Source organism: Cyanistes caeruleus, chromosome 31, assembly GCF_971803275.1.
Source record: "Cyanistes caeruleus chromosome 31, bCyaCae1.hap1.1, whole genome shotgun sequence".
In the NCBI taxonomy this organism is placed as follows: domain Eukaryota; kingdom Metazoa; phylum Chordata; class Aves; order Passeriformes; family Paridae; genus Cyanistes; species Cyanistes caeruleus.
In genome coordinates, this window is record NC_141731.1 from 1,174,993 (window position 1) to 1,191,445 (window position 16,453).

At 51.0% G+C, this 16,453-nt stretch overlaps 1 protein-coding gene across 8 annotated transcripts; it reads right to left on the reverse strand.

The window, feature by feature from the left end:
• Positions 1–7,410: 7,410 nt before the first annotated feature.
• On the reverse strand, positions 7,411–16,093 carry LOC111942160 (class II histocompatibility antigen, B-L beta chain-like). Of its 8 annotated transcripts, none has more exons than XM_086866567.1 (7): positions 15,976–16,093; positions 13,575–14,159; positions 11,837–12,062; positions 9,887–10,156; positions 9,093–9,374; positions 8,389–8,495; positions 7,411–8,307 (listed from the first exon to the last, which is right to left on the reverse strand). In XM_086866567.1, exons 4-7 carry the CDS (start codon positions 10,140–10,142, stop codon positions 8,299–8,301), a joined length of 654 nt encoding a protein of 217 aa, XP_086722693.1. In that variant the 5' UTR covers positions 10,143–10,156; positions 11,837–12,062; positions 13,575–14,159; positions 15,976–16,093; the 3' UTR covers positions 7,411–8,298. The 8 variants fall into 8 exon arrangements, with proteins under 8 accessions (XP_086722693.1, XP_086722692.1, XP_086722695.1 ...); XM_086866566.1 differs by having other exon boundaries at positions 13,575–13,913; positions 15,976–16,087; XM_086866569.1 differs by having other exon boundaries at positions 13,575–13,855; positions 15,976–16,064.
• Between the last annotated feature and the right edge of the window lie 360 nt (positions 16,094–16,453).

The following is a 16,453-nucleotide window of genomic DNA, read 5'->3' on the forward strand; positions in this document are numbered from 1 at the left end:
AACAGTCAAGGCAAAGCCTGAATGAATTAAGGCCTAGCAACCCTAAAAAGGCTCGCTTGCTGGACTAAGAAAGAATTAACATCCACAATGTTAAGTGAGCTTTCAGCTGATGTGAGTAGTGTACATCATGCAGTATTATAAAATCAAGCTGCAATTGACTTTTTGCTCTTAGCACAAGGACATGGTTTTGAGGAGTTTGAAGGCATGTGCTGTCTGAATCTTACTGATCATTCAGTTTCCATCCATGGGCAACTACAACAGCTACAGGATGGGTTACATGCCCTGAAAGAAGATAGTGACCCCATTGGAAGTTGGTTCTCCAGCTGGGGTATCACTGGATGGTTGAGGTCCCTTGTGCTAGAAGGGGGACAGACTTTACTTATAATGTTAATGGGGATGACAGTCTAAGTTGTGTGTTATCTTGTCTTCATAAGAGCATAGAAAGAGTCACATCCAAAGCCTGGTTTGTGCAAAAAGAGAAAGGGGGAATTGTTGCTATATTTTATATATTAGTAAAGGCCTGTCTGCACAAACCAGCCTTTGAAATAAGTCATGATATTAAGGGCTAAAATCCTTGAAACCTTTCTGCAGAAGAGAGAGTAAAGCAAAACAATATCCTTGTGTGTAGAAACAATGAAAACTGTGTGTGTTGGCCAATAGCAGCTTACTCTGCCTGTGGACCCTGTGGATCCTGTAGAACCCTATAAAAGGTGTGCTAAAGATAGAAATAAACGGCGTTCACAATTACTTCTGTGAAGAGCGGTGAATAGCTAGCGGTCTCTCAATACACAGCCTCCTCTCAGGCAGCCCCCTGCTCCAGCAGGGGCTCCTCCAGGGGCTGTGGGTAGATCTCCAGACAGCTGTGGGGGCACATCTGTATCTCTATGGGCTTCACCAAGGGCTGCAGGGGAATCTCAGCTCCAGTGCATAAAGCAGCTCCTGTCCCTCTTTCTTCACTGGCCTTGGTGTCTGCAGAGCTGTTTTCTCACATGTTCTCACTCTGCTCTTCTCTGTCCCAAATTGAAACTCTGCACCAACCTTTGTTTTGATTTCTTCTTAAATATGTAATTACAGAGGTGTTACTACCATTTCTGATTGGCCCAGCCCTGGCCAACAGCACATCCATCTTTTGATATCAGGGATTGGCTGTGTTAGACATGGAAGAAGCTTCTGGCAGCTTCTCACAGAAGCCACCCCTGTAGCTCCCTGCTACCAAAACCAGGCCATGCAAAACCAATACACCAAGAGGACGATGAAAACCATGTATTCATCCTGGACTAGAAGGATTTATTCAACAGTATACTGAAAGCTGAGTCCTCTCACAATCAAGATGGAGACCTTGCCTACAGGTAGACATACTGTGTAGGAATTCTGAGTTACCGGGAGTGGTTCTCTGATCCTTCGCTGTGAGAGGAACTCACGAGGTGATGTGTGGATCTAGATGATGGTAAAGTCTCAGCGTAACTGGTGATGTATCTTTATTAATCACTATAGGCAATCTTTGTAGTAATGATTTGGTGCATTACTTAGACTTTTTTGTAATAGAAAATTACACTTATCTCCTAAATAAAGTGTGTCTTTTGTGCTGACCCCATCAACTGGCAAAACAGGAAGAGCATATTTGTTAGTCTGCATGCTCAGAGTTTCTTTTCTTTGGAGTGGGTGGTTTCTGGGGTCAGTGGCTGTGAGTCAGTGGGCACTATCTGCCCCTGCCAGAATTCCTTTTGACCCAGTCAGAGCTGATTTCACACAGCCGCTGGGTTGGGCTATCTTTGTGGCCCATAAATTCTACATTCTTTGTGTCTATTCCCCGAAATCCATTCACCTCCCCCAGGACTGAGAAAACACCTGGACAATTGTCCCACCTTGATCTTATCTACAGCCGAAGTATCAGGTATCCACTGAGGAATATCAAAATATCTGGGGAGGGGGGAGGGAGGATTCAGTGGTCAATGGTGGTGGCAGCTGCCGGTGTGTCCATAACTTGGGGTGAGCTTTGTTTGACCAGTGATGTGCATATGAGCAATTGCTTCTTTACACACTTTGCCACAGTGGGAATTTTTGTGGACATGCATTTCCCAGCATGTGCCACTCAGATCTTGCCTCTGCCAGGCCTGGAATTGGCACCTTCCTGTTACTCCCTTCTGTGCTTATTTCATGGCCAAGTCCTTCTGTGGCCTTGACAGGGTTTGAGATGGGAAACTCTGCTCCTTAAGTCCTTACACAGCCTGATCCATCACCCACCCATCACACCTGCCCTGAGTGTTGGAGGAGCTTCAGTGACAGCTCCAGCCTCAGCTCCAACGTGAAGATTCATCATGGCAAGAGACTGATCTCCTGTGGGAAGAACTTTAGCTGGAGCATGGACTTGATCTCCCACTGTAGGATCCACATGGGGGAGAAACCCTGTGTCTACTTAAGCTTTGCCCAGAGGCCCCATTCAAATCAAGACATTTTGAATGTGTAATTAAGCTATTTGGGGTTTATATCAAGACATTTTGGGGTGGGATGGAGCCATTTTCAGTATGACTGTGTTTTAAGATAATATTGGTCAATACCTCTTGGGATTTTGCAGTGCACACCGATGGAGAAGAACCCCCCACATCCCTATGGAATCCCCAAATCCTCCAGAATGTCCCCCCAAACTCCAAATTCGCCCCCAAAAATCATTAAAATGAGAGGGGTTTACATGTCTTTTTTCAACTTCTTTATTTTTACCCCATTTTCAGGTGATTTAAAGGGATGAAGAGGAATCAAAAGAAAATTAGGGCCAAAATAAAATTATTTACATGTTGGTGCTGTGTGAGTATCCATGGATTTGGGTTGGGTGGTTGGAAGAGATTTTTTTTGAGGAGTTTCCACCCCATTGTCTCTGAAATCTTGGCCTTTTCTCCAATCCATCACTGGAAGACACCCATGGGCCATAGAGAAGTAGAATTGTATTATTGAGTTGTAATTGTATTAATTGAAGTAGGAGGAAAAGGAGATGGGATTAGGTATGAGGAGGAAGGAGAGGAGAAATAGCAGGAAGCCCACAGATACACTGCTCCCTGTATCTGCAGAAGTTCGCAGCCTGAGAATATCATCCCCTCTCATTTCCCTTAGGTGACTGGGGAGGGGGAGTTTGCCTCAAATATCCGGGGTGGGGGGGATGGTGTGGGTCTCTCGGTATTTGATTTTTATGACATGATACCTGGATTTTGCAATACTCCAAAAGCTGATCTGCAAATGCCCCTCAGGGGATATTGGGGGGATTCCAGAGATGATATTTCTTTGGGGATGCCTGGTAGCTGCTGCCAGCTGAGCCCCCATGACTGGCAAGGGATGTGGAATCCCTGGAGCCACGTGGCGATCACCCAGTACCAGGACGGGGGGGCCGGGAACACCATTTCTGGGGACAGCCAGGGCTGGGGGAAGGCCAGAACCACTGGAGAGGGGAAAACAGAGAGAGGCAACACTGGAACTGAGAGACCCCTGACAGCCCAGAGAGGGGAAAATGTCAGTGAGGGGTAATCTGGGAGAAGGAGAGATCCTGGAGAAGGCTGAAACCAGGGATTCCAGGACCCACAGAAATCTTGAGAGTGGGGGATTCTGGGACAGGGGGATCCCCAGGACCTCCAGCAGTCTTGAAAGTGGGGAACCATGGAGATGGGGATCCTTGATATACATGAGACCTCCAGCAGGCTGGACAGAGGGAAACCAAAGAGAAGAGTCCAGAAAGAGGCACCCAGGCAGATGGGGAGGAAGTCACGGCCCCTTTCCCCCTCTCCTACTCCATCTCCCAGCCCGGCATTGCCCCCAGCTACAGGACAACCCTGCTGGCAACACCATCCTGCTGGGGATGGATTTGGGGAATCTCCTTCCCCTTCCCTCTGAAATGGAGGCAAATCCCATCCTCTCCTTGTCCTCCCTCCCTCCCTGACAGAGACTAGGGAGGACAAATCCCTGCATCAGAACCTTGTGGAAGAGACCATTTTGAGTGACTCCACATCATGGGAATCCAATGGGGAGGAAAAGCTCCAGAGATATCCCACGAGGAAGGTTCCAAACACAGCCCAGGGAACTCCAAGGAGGAAATACCCACCCTTTGTCAGGAAAGTGGCCAAAGCTTCATCTGGAGCTCTGATCGGTCATCCTTGAGTGGTTTCACCACTGGGGAGGTGCTTGGAGTGTGAGAAGAGCTTCAGATGGAGCTGCTACCTGATCCTGCACCAGATGATCCATAGAGGCAATGGCCCTAGAAGTGTTTAGAATGTGGGAAGAGCTCCAGCCAGAGCTCCTGTCTGATTCACCATCAGATAAAATTCACGCAGGGGAATGGCCCTACAGGTATAGGAAATGTTGGAAGAGCTTCAGTGACTGCTCCAACCTCACCAGCACCTGCACTCCAGGGAATGGCCCCTCAGGTCTGAAGAGCGTGATAAGAACTTCAGCCAGAGCTCCCACCTGACTTGCCACCAGAATATCAACACTAGGCAACAGCCCTGGGAGTGTTCTGACTGTGGGAAAAGCTTTTCTCAGAGCCCTGCCTTGACCTTTGGTGAATGGATTCACCAGAAAGGGAACCCCTGTGAATGCCCCAAGTGTGGGAAGAGCTTCATCTGCTGTTCCAACTCTATCCCCCGTTGTAGGACCAGTGTTGGATGATCCACAGTGAGGCCATTAGGCAGAGACCTAGTGACCCATGTTCCTGGTGATATTGGGCAGTGTATTGGGTTTGTATGGTCAGGTTTTGGAAACGGGGGTGCTCCAGAGGTGGCTTCTGTGGGCAGCCTCCTGAACCCTCTCCCATGTCTGGCTCCTGTTCTGATCCACTCCTGAAGACAAGGGTAACCCAGGTTCTGGTTAATGGATCCCCTGGGACAGATTACAGCAAAACAACAGTGATTGATAAACAGTGTTTATAAATATATCTCTGATAGGTTTATTTTAGTATTTTAGAACAATTTGTTTGCTGTGTAAAGCAGCTTTGGAACCCTTTTGGCTATCATCTCTAGCAATATAGAAGCATTAAAATAACACTTATTAAAACTTACAAGGGAAAAGAAAGAAAGTGTAACAGTAGAAAGATACACAGTCACCAGCACTGAATCCAGCAACAAAATTAGATTGTTGCAATGCCTTGTGCTTGGTAGAAGTGATGGTCCCAGGCTGGATCCCTTGGGGGTTGGGGAGGCCCCAGAAACAACAAGTTCCTTGGGTTAATACAGATTCAGGTACCTCCCCTGGGAGGGGGGGGGGGGGTGGAGGGGTGTGGAGTTCTACACTGATGTCACACTGTGAACCCCAGGGCACTTTTGGGGTCTCTAATGGTTCGTGGCCCCCTCTAAGACATGGCCCTGCCTCTCTTGGAAGCACAGATGAGCCAGGTATGGCCCATGCAAAGGGATGAAAACTCCAGCCCTCTGTGTGAGTGTCCTGCATCTTTCCCAGGGGACTTTCCAGAGCTGAGCCAGTTGTAAGAGAGGGCATTGCCCTGGTCCAAACCCTATCCACCAAGCAGCATCTACTTCTGACCAGCCTCCCAGCTGATCTCCCCTGGCTCCCAGCCCGGATTGTCCCCTCCAGGGCTTGGTGTTCACCCCCTCTGCCCCTGGGTGCTTCCTGTGGCCAGCAAAAACCATGCTGCTTTTGCCAGTGGTCAGTGGTTTGAGCCATTAACCTCAACTATTTCAGTCCCTCAGAGCTCTGCACGCCAAAAGCTGAGAGGGATCGATGGTGCACAAAACAACTCCATCACACTGAAAATGGCTTGATTTGACCTCAAAACAACTCAATCCCTCCTCAAAATTATGGGGTATCCCCTGTGCTCAAATTTCTCCCAATTGTGTACGTTCCTGTCCATGAACTTCACCCAGTTGTTGTCATCTAGGAAGTGACAGTGGACTTTTCTCTGAAAATGGAACACATTTGTGTGGGAAAGGAGACAGGTGAGGCGGTACCTCTCTTCACCCCACAAGAGCTCCCAGCACACCACAGCAGGTTGGGGGCTCAAGGGACCACCCTGGATCCCCCATTCCCACCCCCCCTCTGCCCCACACCCACCAGAGCACTGGCTGCTGGGTGGGGGGCACCCCAACTGTGAGCCCCCTGGGGAGGTACAGGGGGGTTTGGGGACTCCCCAGCAAGGTTCTGCATACCTCCTGTCACTGTTGGACACAAAATAAGTTGCACAGATGCAACTCAAGGTGCCATGAAGGAAAGAGAAACTTTGTTTCTTCTCGCAGAATTTATAGGTTTCTGACCATGGCCAGGGATTGGTAGCCAGGATAACACTTTCCCAACAGCACTGGCAGTGAGAGATGTCCATCAAAAGACGCATATCAGAAAGAATGTACACATATCTATGTTTACAGTTACTGTCCTGGGAAAGTCTTTAGAAACTGTCAACAAGCTCAAAAAGCTGAGTTTTCAGGGCGACAACCTCCCTTCCACCCCCCACCCTGAGAGCCCCAAGTTACAGCTCAAGAGATCAAGTGATGAGGAAACAAAGGGACTCCCAGGAGAACCCCTTTGCCACTGTCCTCCTTCCCCTTACTCCCCTCTCAAACACTTTTCCCCTCTTCCCTGTGCCACTCCCCCCTCTCACACAAAAGAGCTCCTCACCCAAAGCCAGGAGGGCTCCCAACACCACAGTGGGGTGACATGCAGGCAGCTCTGACTCACAGGCTCCCCCTTCCCCGGGACTGGTTCTGCCCCCTCCCATCACAGCACCCCCACAGGGTACCCAGATCCCTCACTACAGGCCCCCAATAGATGGGACCGGGGAGTGTTGAATCCAAAATAAAAGCCTCTCTGAGCTCCTCAGAGAGAGAAAAAAATTAAAATATATTAAACTATAGATACAGAGTAAAAGTGTATGTTTTAGCTGTAAGTAAAATATAGCTTAAGTGCCCTAAGAGTCTGTGTTATCTAGTGAAAAGCCTTATTTACCCAGATTAAAGTTCAGTGATAATACCCTTCACAGATTCAGCTTAGCTCTAGACATAATGAAAATATAGTTTACATTCTTAGATAAGAAGAGATAGGATCATTTACGTAAACAGATAATACCCTATACATAAAATTTAGGTAAAAAGAACATTGCTTTCTCATGTTAGAATTAAGTTCAGATTGGTGTAGAAAGTATTGTTTTAGAAGCATGTTTTTAGCTGATTGGATGATATATGAATTTAATTCCCTGTACTGGGGACTGGAAAAAAACATCCAAAGAAGAACAGCAGCACCATGATCATCACCAACTGCTTTTGTGGCCCAGGACAACAAAACTCCACACCGAGAAGCTGTTACCCCTGTCCTGGTTCAGGGCAAATTTGGGAGAAACCCTCCAGTGGGGCTCCCCCCGGGAAGCAAACCCACGTGGCCCTTTCTCCCACCCCTCAACTGGTTCAGGAAGAGATTTCTCTGAGAGAAGTGGAAAAAACCTGTTTATTTCACAGGCACAGCACTACCCAGCACAAAAATGAACGATATCAAATTACAAAACCTCTCGCCCTCCAGAAGAGATGACAAACTTCAGAGGGTCTCTTTCCTGGGGTTGTTGGCTCTGTTATCAGTCCCTCTGGCGCTGGAAAATGCCGCTGCCCAGGCTGGGCTCCCGGTAGTCCAGGGGTGCTCCCGGTGCTCCCCCGAGTCCCCAGTCCAGAGCAGGTTCGATTCGTTTCAGAAAAAGGGAAAGAAAACAGTCCAGGAAGACCTCTCTGCTCTGGCTAGCTAGAAAGCCAAGGCGATCTGTGTCTTGTTGTCTGTCTGTGCTGTAGTCAAAACTCCCGATGCGGGGGGAGCAAGTACAGTCTGATAACAGACTTGGTGCTTCTTTTCCACTCACTTTTACTCTTAGATGAAATTTTAAGAATACAAAATCTCTGTCTGGGTTAAGTGGACGAATGGGGATACAATTTAACATCATAATCAACCCAGGACAACTCCAAATATCAGGACCTTATACCAGAGAGCTGCTGCTCAGAACTCAGGACTTTATGCCAAAAGCTTTTAGCAAAGACTTTGACTCTCTGAACTCTTTGCCTTTGAGACTGATGCTTTTATACAATAACCTATCTAGCAACCATCAACAGCTCGTGTCTCTTTGAGACCTAGAAATATTTCTGGAATCCCCACTGAAGCTGCGACAACAGGGAACTGGGAAGCTTTATTGGGAACACTGGGAGCAGCTGGGCAAGGGCAGAGTGACAGCGGGGCTGGGGGGGACACACGACCCCCCCCAAAATCATTGGGGGGTGGAGCAGGGGGTCCTGGCCGGGCCCAAGGCCACAAAGAGGGGCTGTGGCTGCCAGCAGCTCAGGAGCTCTGTGGGCAGAGAAAAGAAGATGACACCAGGCTGGGGCCCACAGGGGGAGGGCGGGCACGACCCCTGGGATGCCCCCTCACCTTCTTGTGCAGGTAGAAGCTGAGCCCCAGCATCAGGAAGATGAAGCCCAACACAAAGCCCCCAATCCCTGTCATCATCTTGCTGCAGGTGGTGTTTGGCAGCATCTCTATGGAGTACACAGGGATCAGGACCACCAAAAATCCCTCACAGACATGCCAAGACCCTCCAAGCAGCCTGGCACCCCTCCAGCCCACCCAAGACCCAGTGAGACCTCTTTTCAAGCCCCATCTAAACTCCCTAGTACCACTCAATTCCCCTCCAGGACCCCAAACCCCCTCCCAGTTGACACCCATCCCCCAATGATCCCCCAAACCTTTTCCCAGTGCGTTCCCAGTCCCACCAGGACTCACCAGCATCACTGCCAGTAGATCAAAGCACACAACTTCCCTCCCAGCCCCACTTTTACATCCCCAGCCTACCTCCAGCCCCTCCAGCTCCAGCATGCTCCCTTCTAGTTCCACCCAGCTGCACTGGAACCCCAGTTCCCTCCCAGCAGCCCCCAAGAAACCCCTAATTACATCCCAGTCTTCCCAGCATCCTCCAAACCTCTTCTCTGCCCTCCCAGACCATCCAAACCCTTCTTCCAGTTGCTCCCTGGCTCCCTCAAACTCCCTCCCAATCACTCCCGGTTACTATCAACTCTCCTCCCAGTCCCCCTGGTCTCTCTCCCCCGTGACCCGATGCTGTGGGGGCCGGGCCATACCCCAGTGCCGGTTTAAGGGCTCCTCCAGGCTGATGTGCTCCACCTGGCAGCTGTAGCTGACCCCACGCTGGGGGGGGGTTTCCAGCAGCACCAGGAGCTGGTAGGTCCAGTCCCCGTTGGGGACCACATCAGTGGCCATCACATGTCCTGAGAGCTCCTGCTGGCCCTGGAACCACTTCACCTGGATCTTGGCAGGGTAGAAATCCATCACTGAGCAGAGCAGGTGGCTGGTGCCAGGGTGGGAGCTCGAGGGCACCAGGGAGATGGACACACTGGGGGGCACTAGGAGAGAGTGGGGACACATTGGGATGAGATACTGGTAAAATAGGACACACAGGGAAGGGCTCGGCTTACATTGAGAGGGACGGGGGAAGGATTGGGAGGGCACTGAAAGAGATGAGACTGGATTGGGAGCCACTGTGAGAGCACTTGGGAGAGAGGATGGAAGTCTGGTAGTGGGCCGAGAAGGAGACCGAGTCCAGTGCAGAGCCTCGGCTCTGCGGATCTGCCTGGCAACTGATGAGTCATGAGAGCAACGTGCTCTGATTGGCTGGGGGGCTTCAGCGCCACTAAGGCCGAAATGGACACGCGGGGGCGGGGGGAGCAGTGAGAGAGACTGGGATGGACTGGGAGAGATAGGGAGAGCTCCGGTACACTGCGGGGAAGGCAAGAGGCCACGGGCATGGGCACAAGGAGAGGGGAGAGGTCTGGGGTGATTCCCAGGGAAGTTTTGCGAGGCTCCAGGGTCATTCCCAGGGCAGGGCCCGAAGAAACACGCTCTGCCCCAGGCTCACCTCTGCGCTCCACGAGGAACGGGGTGGACAACTCGTAGTTGTGCCGGCAGTGCCTGTCCACCGCATCCCGTCTGTACTCCATCCATTCCGGGTCACTGTTCCAGTACCTGGCAACCTTCTCCCCAAAGGAGGTGTCCCCCACAAACAGCCCCACATCGCTGTCGAAATGCAGGAACTGCTCCCGGTTGTAGATAAACCTCTTCACGAACCTCACGCGGTCGGTGCCGTTAATGAAGTGACACTCTGACTTAACCATCTCCAGGAGCACGCCTGTTATGTGCAGGACAAAGGTCAGGGGGTGCCCCGCCAGGAGCCCCCAGGACCCCACAGTAGCCAAGAGCTCAGAGGGCCACCCCGGATCCCCACTCTGCCCCCCTTGTGCCTCACGTGTCACCCCTTGTAGGACCCTTCTTCCCGCGGTCCCACTTCCTCTTTTCCATCCTTCTCTGTATTTTCCTCCCTCTTTCCCACAACTCCTCAGTCGCCAGCACCATCCTTCACATCGGTTTGAGGGTTCCACCTCACCCTTTTCCCTCCATGCACCGTCGTTACTATCCTCCCAGAACGTCCTTCCCATTCCTCCCGCTCACCCGAGAGCTCCGCGCCCGCAGCCGAGGAGGCTCCCAGCACCACCAGAGCCACCAGTAGGGCCCCAGCTACCGCCACACGCCCCATGGCCAGTGCCGGACAGGTTCTGACACCTCCCCCCTCCCCAGATTCCCCTGGCGGGCGGCGCTGGGGGCGAGGGCGGGGCGGGTTGGAATCCAGCTGGGGAGCTCTGGGGGCTGTGGGACTGCCTGGCAACTGGGGAGTCATCAGTGTGCTGCGCGCTGATTGGCTCAATTATTTGAGTGCCTTCTCTGATTGGCTGAGGAAAAGGACCGGGAGAGATCCCGCCCCGAGCACCGGCAGGGGCACAACAGACCCAGCCTGGGCACAGGAGGGGAATTTATTACCAATCAAATCACAGCAGGACAAGGACAAGAAATCTCTCTAACACCTTCCCTAAACCCAATAGGGGTCACCTGGAACAGGAATCCCCAGGGCTCTGCCCAACAGGGATCCCTGGGGATCATCCAATGGATGATCCTTCCATGTGGATCCATCCAGTGGATCCTTCCATGGGAGATGGAGCTGGAGTAGCACACGAAGCTCTTCCCACACTCGGGGCACTCGCAGGGCTTCCCTTATGGGTGGTTCTGTTGGGTCAAGTGAGCTCTGGGTGAATCTCTTCCCACACTCAGGACACTCATAGGGCCTCTCCCCTTTGTGTGGATATATTGGCGGGTGATGAGCTTTGAGCTCTGGCCAAAGCTCTCCCACACTCGTAGGGCCATTTCCAAGTGTGGATCTTGTGGTCCTTGATGAGGTGGGAGCTTTTGTGGAAGCTCTGCCTGAATTGTAAGAACTTGTGGGGCTGTTCCCTGAGGTGGATCCTATGATGGTCAGCACATACCAGCACAGACTTCCATATAAAGCTCTTCCCATATTCCAAGCACCAACAGGGATGTTCCTCAGGTTGGATATCCTGATGCTGGATCAGGTGGGAGCTCTGGCTGGAGCTCATTCCACATTCCAACCACTTGTAGGGTGTCTCAGTTTGAGAGACAATTTAAAAGAGGACACTCTGGAGTGAGTGCTGTCTGCTCTACAGGGTTCCACTAATCTTTTTCTACCAATAGGAAATGAATATTAATAGATGAAAGTGTAAAAAGATGCCAGTAGTTTATTAACAAACAGAATGCTCACAAGGCAAGGAAATAAAAAGTAAATAACTGGTAGATACTAAATTGTCAGACCTTACCCTCCACACACACCCTGGGACAAAAGACCCAAAATGCCAGAGAAATCCTTGCTCACAACACAGGATACAGGATCAGCGCTGGCTTCTCCCTCAGGGGAAAAACCAGCCAGGGATTATCACGAAGGAGATGAAAGCCCGGGACTCACCTAGTGTTGAATTCCTCCCCAGTTGGGCTCTGAGGAGAGGTCCCAGCAGCGGGAAGCAGCGGGGCTGAAGCCTCAGGGTGTTTTCTCTCCTGGCTCGGCCCAGCTCGCAGTGGCTTTGGGCTGCAGTGGTGCCACTCCGCTCCTACTGGCGTGGAGCCCCCGGGCTCCCAAAAAGCAGCTGCTCAGTTCGCCTCCAGGCACTCCAGGGCTTGCTGCTGCAGCCTCTCTGAACCAAGGAAAGGGAAAGAATCCTTTCTTAGTCTGGGCCAAACAAGCTTTTCAGCCAAACAGAAAACCACGGTGCTCAGAGAGAGCTGCAGAAAACCCGAGCAGCGAGGCTTCAAAACATCTGCACAGCGAACAAGGATCCTCTCACTGCCCTGGCCCCCCACATATCCTGTCCCAGGCTCCCCAGAGAGAACCATTCTCTGGACACAAAGCTGAGGATCCTGGAATGTACCATCACAATAACTCACTCCAAGAGAACTGTATATACAATGATCACATGTATGTATCTATCTATAAAAGCATGGATACAGCAATATGCATGTAGGACAGGAGTGGAGAGGCTGAACAGACACCAGGGGAGATGTGGAATGTACAGACAGAGCAACCTCTCCAAGGGCTTTAACCTGATTCTCAGCTTTTCCATGTTTCAAAGGCTTTGACTGCTGCATTTGAAGTTACTGAGATCTCACTGTAAAAAGCAGAGCAGCCTAGAACCAAACACGGCTGTTGGAGTCAAAGTCTGGACTTGGCACATCTCAGGTTTGAAACTATTTTGAATAAAAATGTCCATTACCAACAATTTTCCCAGCCCATCCATCACCACAAATAACAAAAAACAATGGAATTCCTTTTAAAGGGGAAAAAAACCAAAACATAAAATGAACATTGAAATGTCCTCCTCATAAAAACTCACATTGAGAAAATACAGAATAATGAAGTGGGAAGGTTTTTCTAAACCTGCTGTCATTTCTCAGGTATTTGGCTCAGTGTCAGTTCAGAGCCAGGCTCTGTCTCCCAGGTGCCCAAGTCCCCGGGCCAGCTCTGAGCAGCCTCTCCCAGCTTTCCAGCGCAGCTTTGCCCCGGTTCTGCCCCGGGCAGGCACTCAGTGTTTCCCCACAGGTGGTGCCCTTGCCCTGCTCAGCTCCCTGTGCCCTGCAAAGGCATGGAGGCTGCACTCGGTGCCCCTGGGTGCCACTGACCGAGGCAGGGATGAGCCCTGAGGCACAGGCAGAGCCCTGAGGGACACCCCCTGTCCCTGGGCTCCTGCGGGACACGGAGCCACTGCTCACAAGGCCCTGGCACGACCGGCTGGCCAATTCCTCCTGCCCTGAACAGCTCGGGCTGCAACCCCAGGGCAAGGAGAAAAGGCACTCAGCTTAAAAGCTTAACAATACTGAGCAGCTCTTTAACTTCTACCTTAATTTATAACTTAACTTATACCTTAAGCCTAGCAATTCAACAGAGGAACATCACTGAGCATATACCTAATTTAATTTATAACTTAATCTTAACAATTCAACAGAGGAATAATACTTAACAGCATTTAACCTAATTTACAGAGTTATACTTAGCAACTTAACAGAAAAACAATACTTTGTGACAGTTTACTTAGCTTATAAGTTACATTTAACATCTTAGCAAGAGAACAACCCTTAGAAGCATTTAACTAAGTTCATAATTATAACTGACCCTTGCTTACAGGCTTAACTTAGCTATCCAAAGTACTTACACATCTAAGAAAGCAGTATTTCTCCCAGATCTGAGCGAAGGATGGGAGTGATGGTATCAGCCCAGGACACATTGTTTTTTGGCGATCTTGCAGGCATAGCAAACCCCAGGGTTTGCTGGCTCTGAGAGGTCCCCTCAGAGGGAGATTGCTGGTCACAGCCTGTGGTGGCCCAGGAGAACTCAAAGGGTCTCCTTCTGGACTGCTATTGATTGGGTCACAAGAGAGCCGGCTTCAGTCACAACGATGTTTCATCCTGGCCACAGTCTGGATCAGCACATTCTCTAAAAGTGTGAGGACAGGAATACTGTGCCATTCAGGCAAAAGGAATATTTTCCAAGTCTAGACAAAAGGAAAACAGAAGTCTTTCAGCAATTCCTGGGAACAGACTGTATTTCTGATAAGCTGTAAAAAGCTGAGTCCGGGTGCTGTTTCCAAGTGCCGGGCCTAACAAGCATTTCTCAGATCACACTGCAGTCTGGAAAGGAGGAGTGGGGAATGCACCACCACACTGGCATCTCGGGGGTGCCCATGGCCTGGGTGATGCTGGCCTGATGCCAGGAACCCTCCAAAGTCACTCTGTCTCAGCTGCACAGGGGAGAGAAAATTTAACTAAAACTTCTTTGGTTGGAATAAGATTGGAAGATACCCCCTGTCAAACACTGGCATGGGCACAACAGATCCAGCCTGGGCATACGAAGGGAATTTATTACCAACCAAATCACACCAGGGCAAGGAGAAGGGAAAGAAATTTCTCCAACACCTTCCCCACACCTAACAGTGATCATATGTAACAGGGGTCACCAGGGCTCTGCCCAACAGGGGTCACTGGGGAACATCCAGTGGGGATCCTTCCTTGGTGATGGAGTTGGAGCAGTGCACGAACCTCTTCCCACAATCAGGACAGTCCTAGGCTCTCCCTGGTGTGGATGTGTGTGGAAGAGGCACAGTTCTCCAACAGGCATCCTCTCTGGAGATCAATCCACTAAGATTAAACTGCCTAGTCAGTGTGACTAAGCTGTGGATTCCTTCCTGCCTCAGGATGCCATTATCTCCCTGTTAACTATTGGTCACCTTATCCTCTCCCAGACCATTGGTCCCCTTCCCAATCCTCCCCTTCCCTATAAAAACCCCAGCTTTTGCCCAGGTTGGGGGTTAGACCATCACTGGCCCCCTTCGCTGAAGCCTGCATTAAAGACTCTGAGGAATGTTATATGGTTTCCTGTCTCTTGTCTGCGTCAGCTGGAGAAACCCCAAAAGGAGCTGTCTGGGCTGAACAGAGCTGATCACAGAGCAGAAAATGCTGCTAAAAGAGCTGATCACTTAAGGCCCTTGCCAGTGCTCCAAGGGTTACCCCTGGCTGGAGATTGCCTGCAGAACCCTGGATGGCAGCTCTGTCCCCTGGGACAGCCTGACTATCTGGGCTTGTTGACAGAGGAAGCCAGCAGAAGCCAGGGGTCGGACAAGCCCCCAGAACCCAGCCTGCAACAGATGCTCTGATGGGTGATGATCTCAGAATTCCACCTGAGGGTCTTCCCACATTCCCCCACTCATAGGGCTATTCCCCAGTGTGGATGTTCTGATGTTCCCTCAGGTGGGAGCTGTAGCTGAAGCTCTTCCCACATTCTAAGCTCTTGTGGGGCTTTTTTCCTCCTCCACCCAGCTGTGGTTTTGGAATGACAAATGTTGGTTTGAGGAAAAACAAGGGGGCAGTTCCTTGGTCTGGGTGCTCTTCCTGCCTAAATCCATCTCTAGAACATAGCAGGTGTCTTGCATCCCTGAAAATCTCCAAAATATCAAGATTTGTCCCAAAGAACTCTTCAAGGTGTTCTCCATCTCTGATCTCTCCACTTTGGGGTTCCAGAGTTTTCCCTTTCCTAGAATGACTGGGGTCTCACGGCTCCAGGCATTCCCCTCTCTCTGGAGAGAACAGGCTTAGGAATGGTTAGAGATGATCTAGGCATTTTTGTGGGTCCATGTGGTCCCTTCTCCCCTGATGCTCTGCTTTGAGATCCCAGGGATCCCAGGAGTCTCTCCTCTCCAGGCTCCCACCTCTCCAAGCTGCCAGGGTCCCCCAGCTCCGGGATTGCCCCTCTCAGCTCTCCCCACTCTGGGGGTCCCAGGGGTTCCTCTCCTCTGCTCTCCCAGGGGTCCCCAGGACCAATGTCCTCCCCAGCCAATACTGGGCAATGGCCACGTGGACCCCAAAGATCCCCCAAGGGGCTCAGCTTTGGGATCCTGCAAGACCCAAACCTACACACACAGAGGGAAAAAACCTCCCAGGGACGCCAGACAATATCTGGGGCTCAATTCCGCAATCTGCAAGTTCCAAACACACCCCAATAAAAAGACCCTCTCAGGGACCCCCCAACAGATTTGGGACCAGCTCCCCACCCCTGCTCACCTGCAGGATGAGGTGGGGGCAATGGGCCCGTGGCTGGGGGTGCTGCGGACACAGGGGGCACTGGAACCTCCAGCTTCTCCTTCTATTCCTGTTCCTGCTCCTCCTTTTCCTTTCTCCCTCCTCCTGCTCCTCCTCCTTCCTAATCCCACCTCCTCCCCAGTTCTAGCCTTCTGTATATTTAGAGTGGAGAACCTTGCTTGTTTTTAGAACTAGAACAAAGATTCCAGATGGAACAAGCCTTGCTGGTTTTATTCAGCAGTATCAGTGACTACAGGTCGTGTTTGCTTTGTTTTGGTCCTGTCCTCGTTCCTCCTCAGTGCTCAGGCTGGGCTATGGGGTGTCCTTGTTTGCTGCATTTTCAGAGTTCCTCTTGGATCCTTTGGGCAATAGGCTGTGCCCTGGGAGGATTCTTTGTGCTCCTTTGTGACACAGGAGAAGCTTCCAGGCGGTTTTTGCGTGAGCGGCTGCTGTGGTGTCA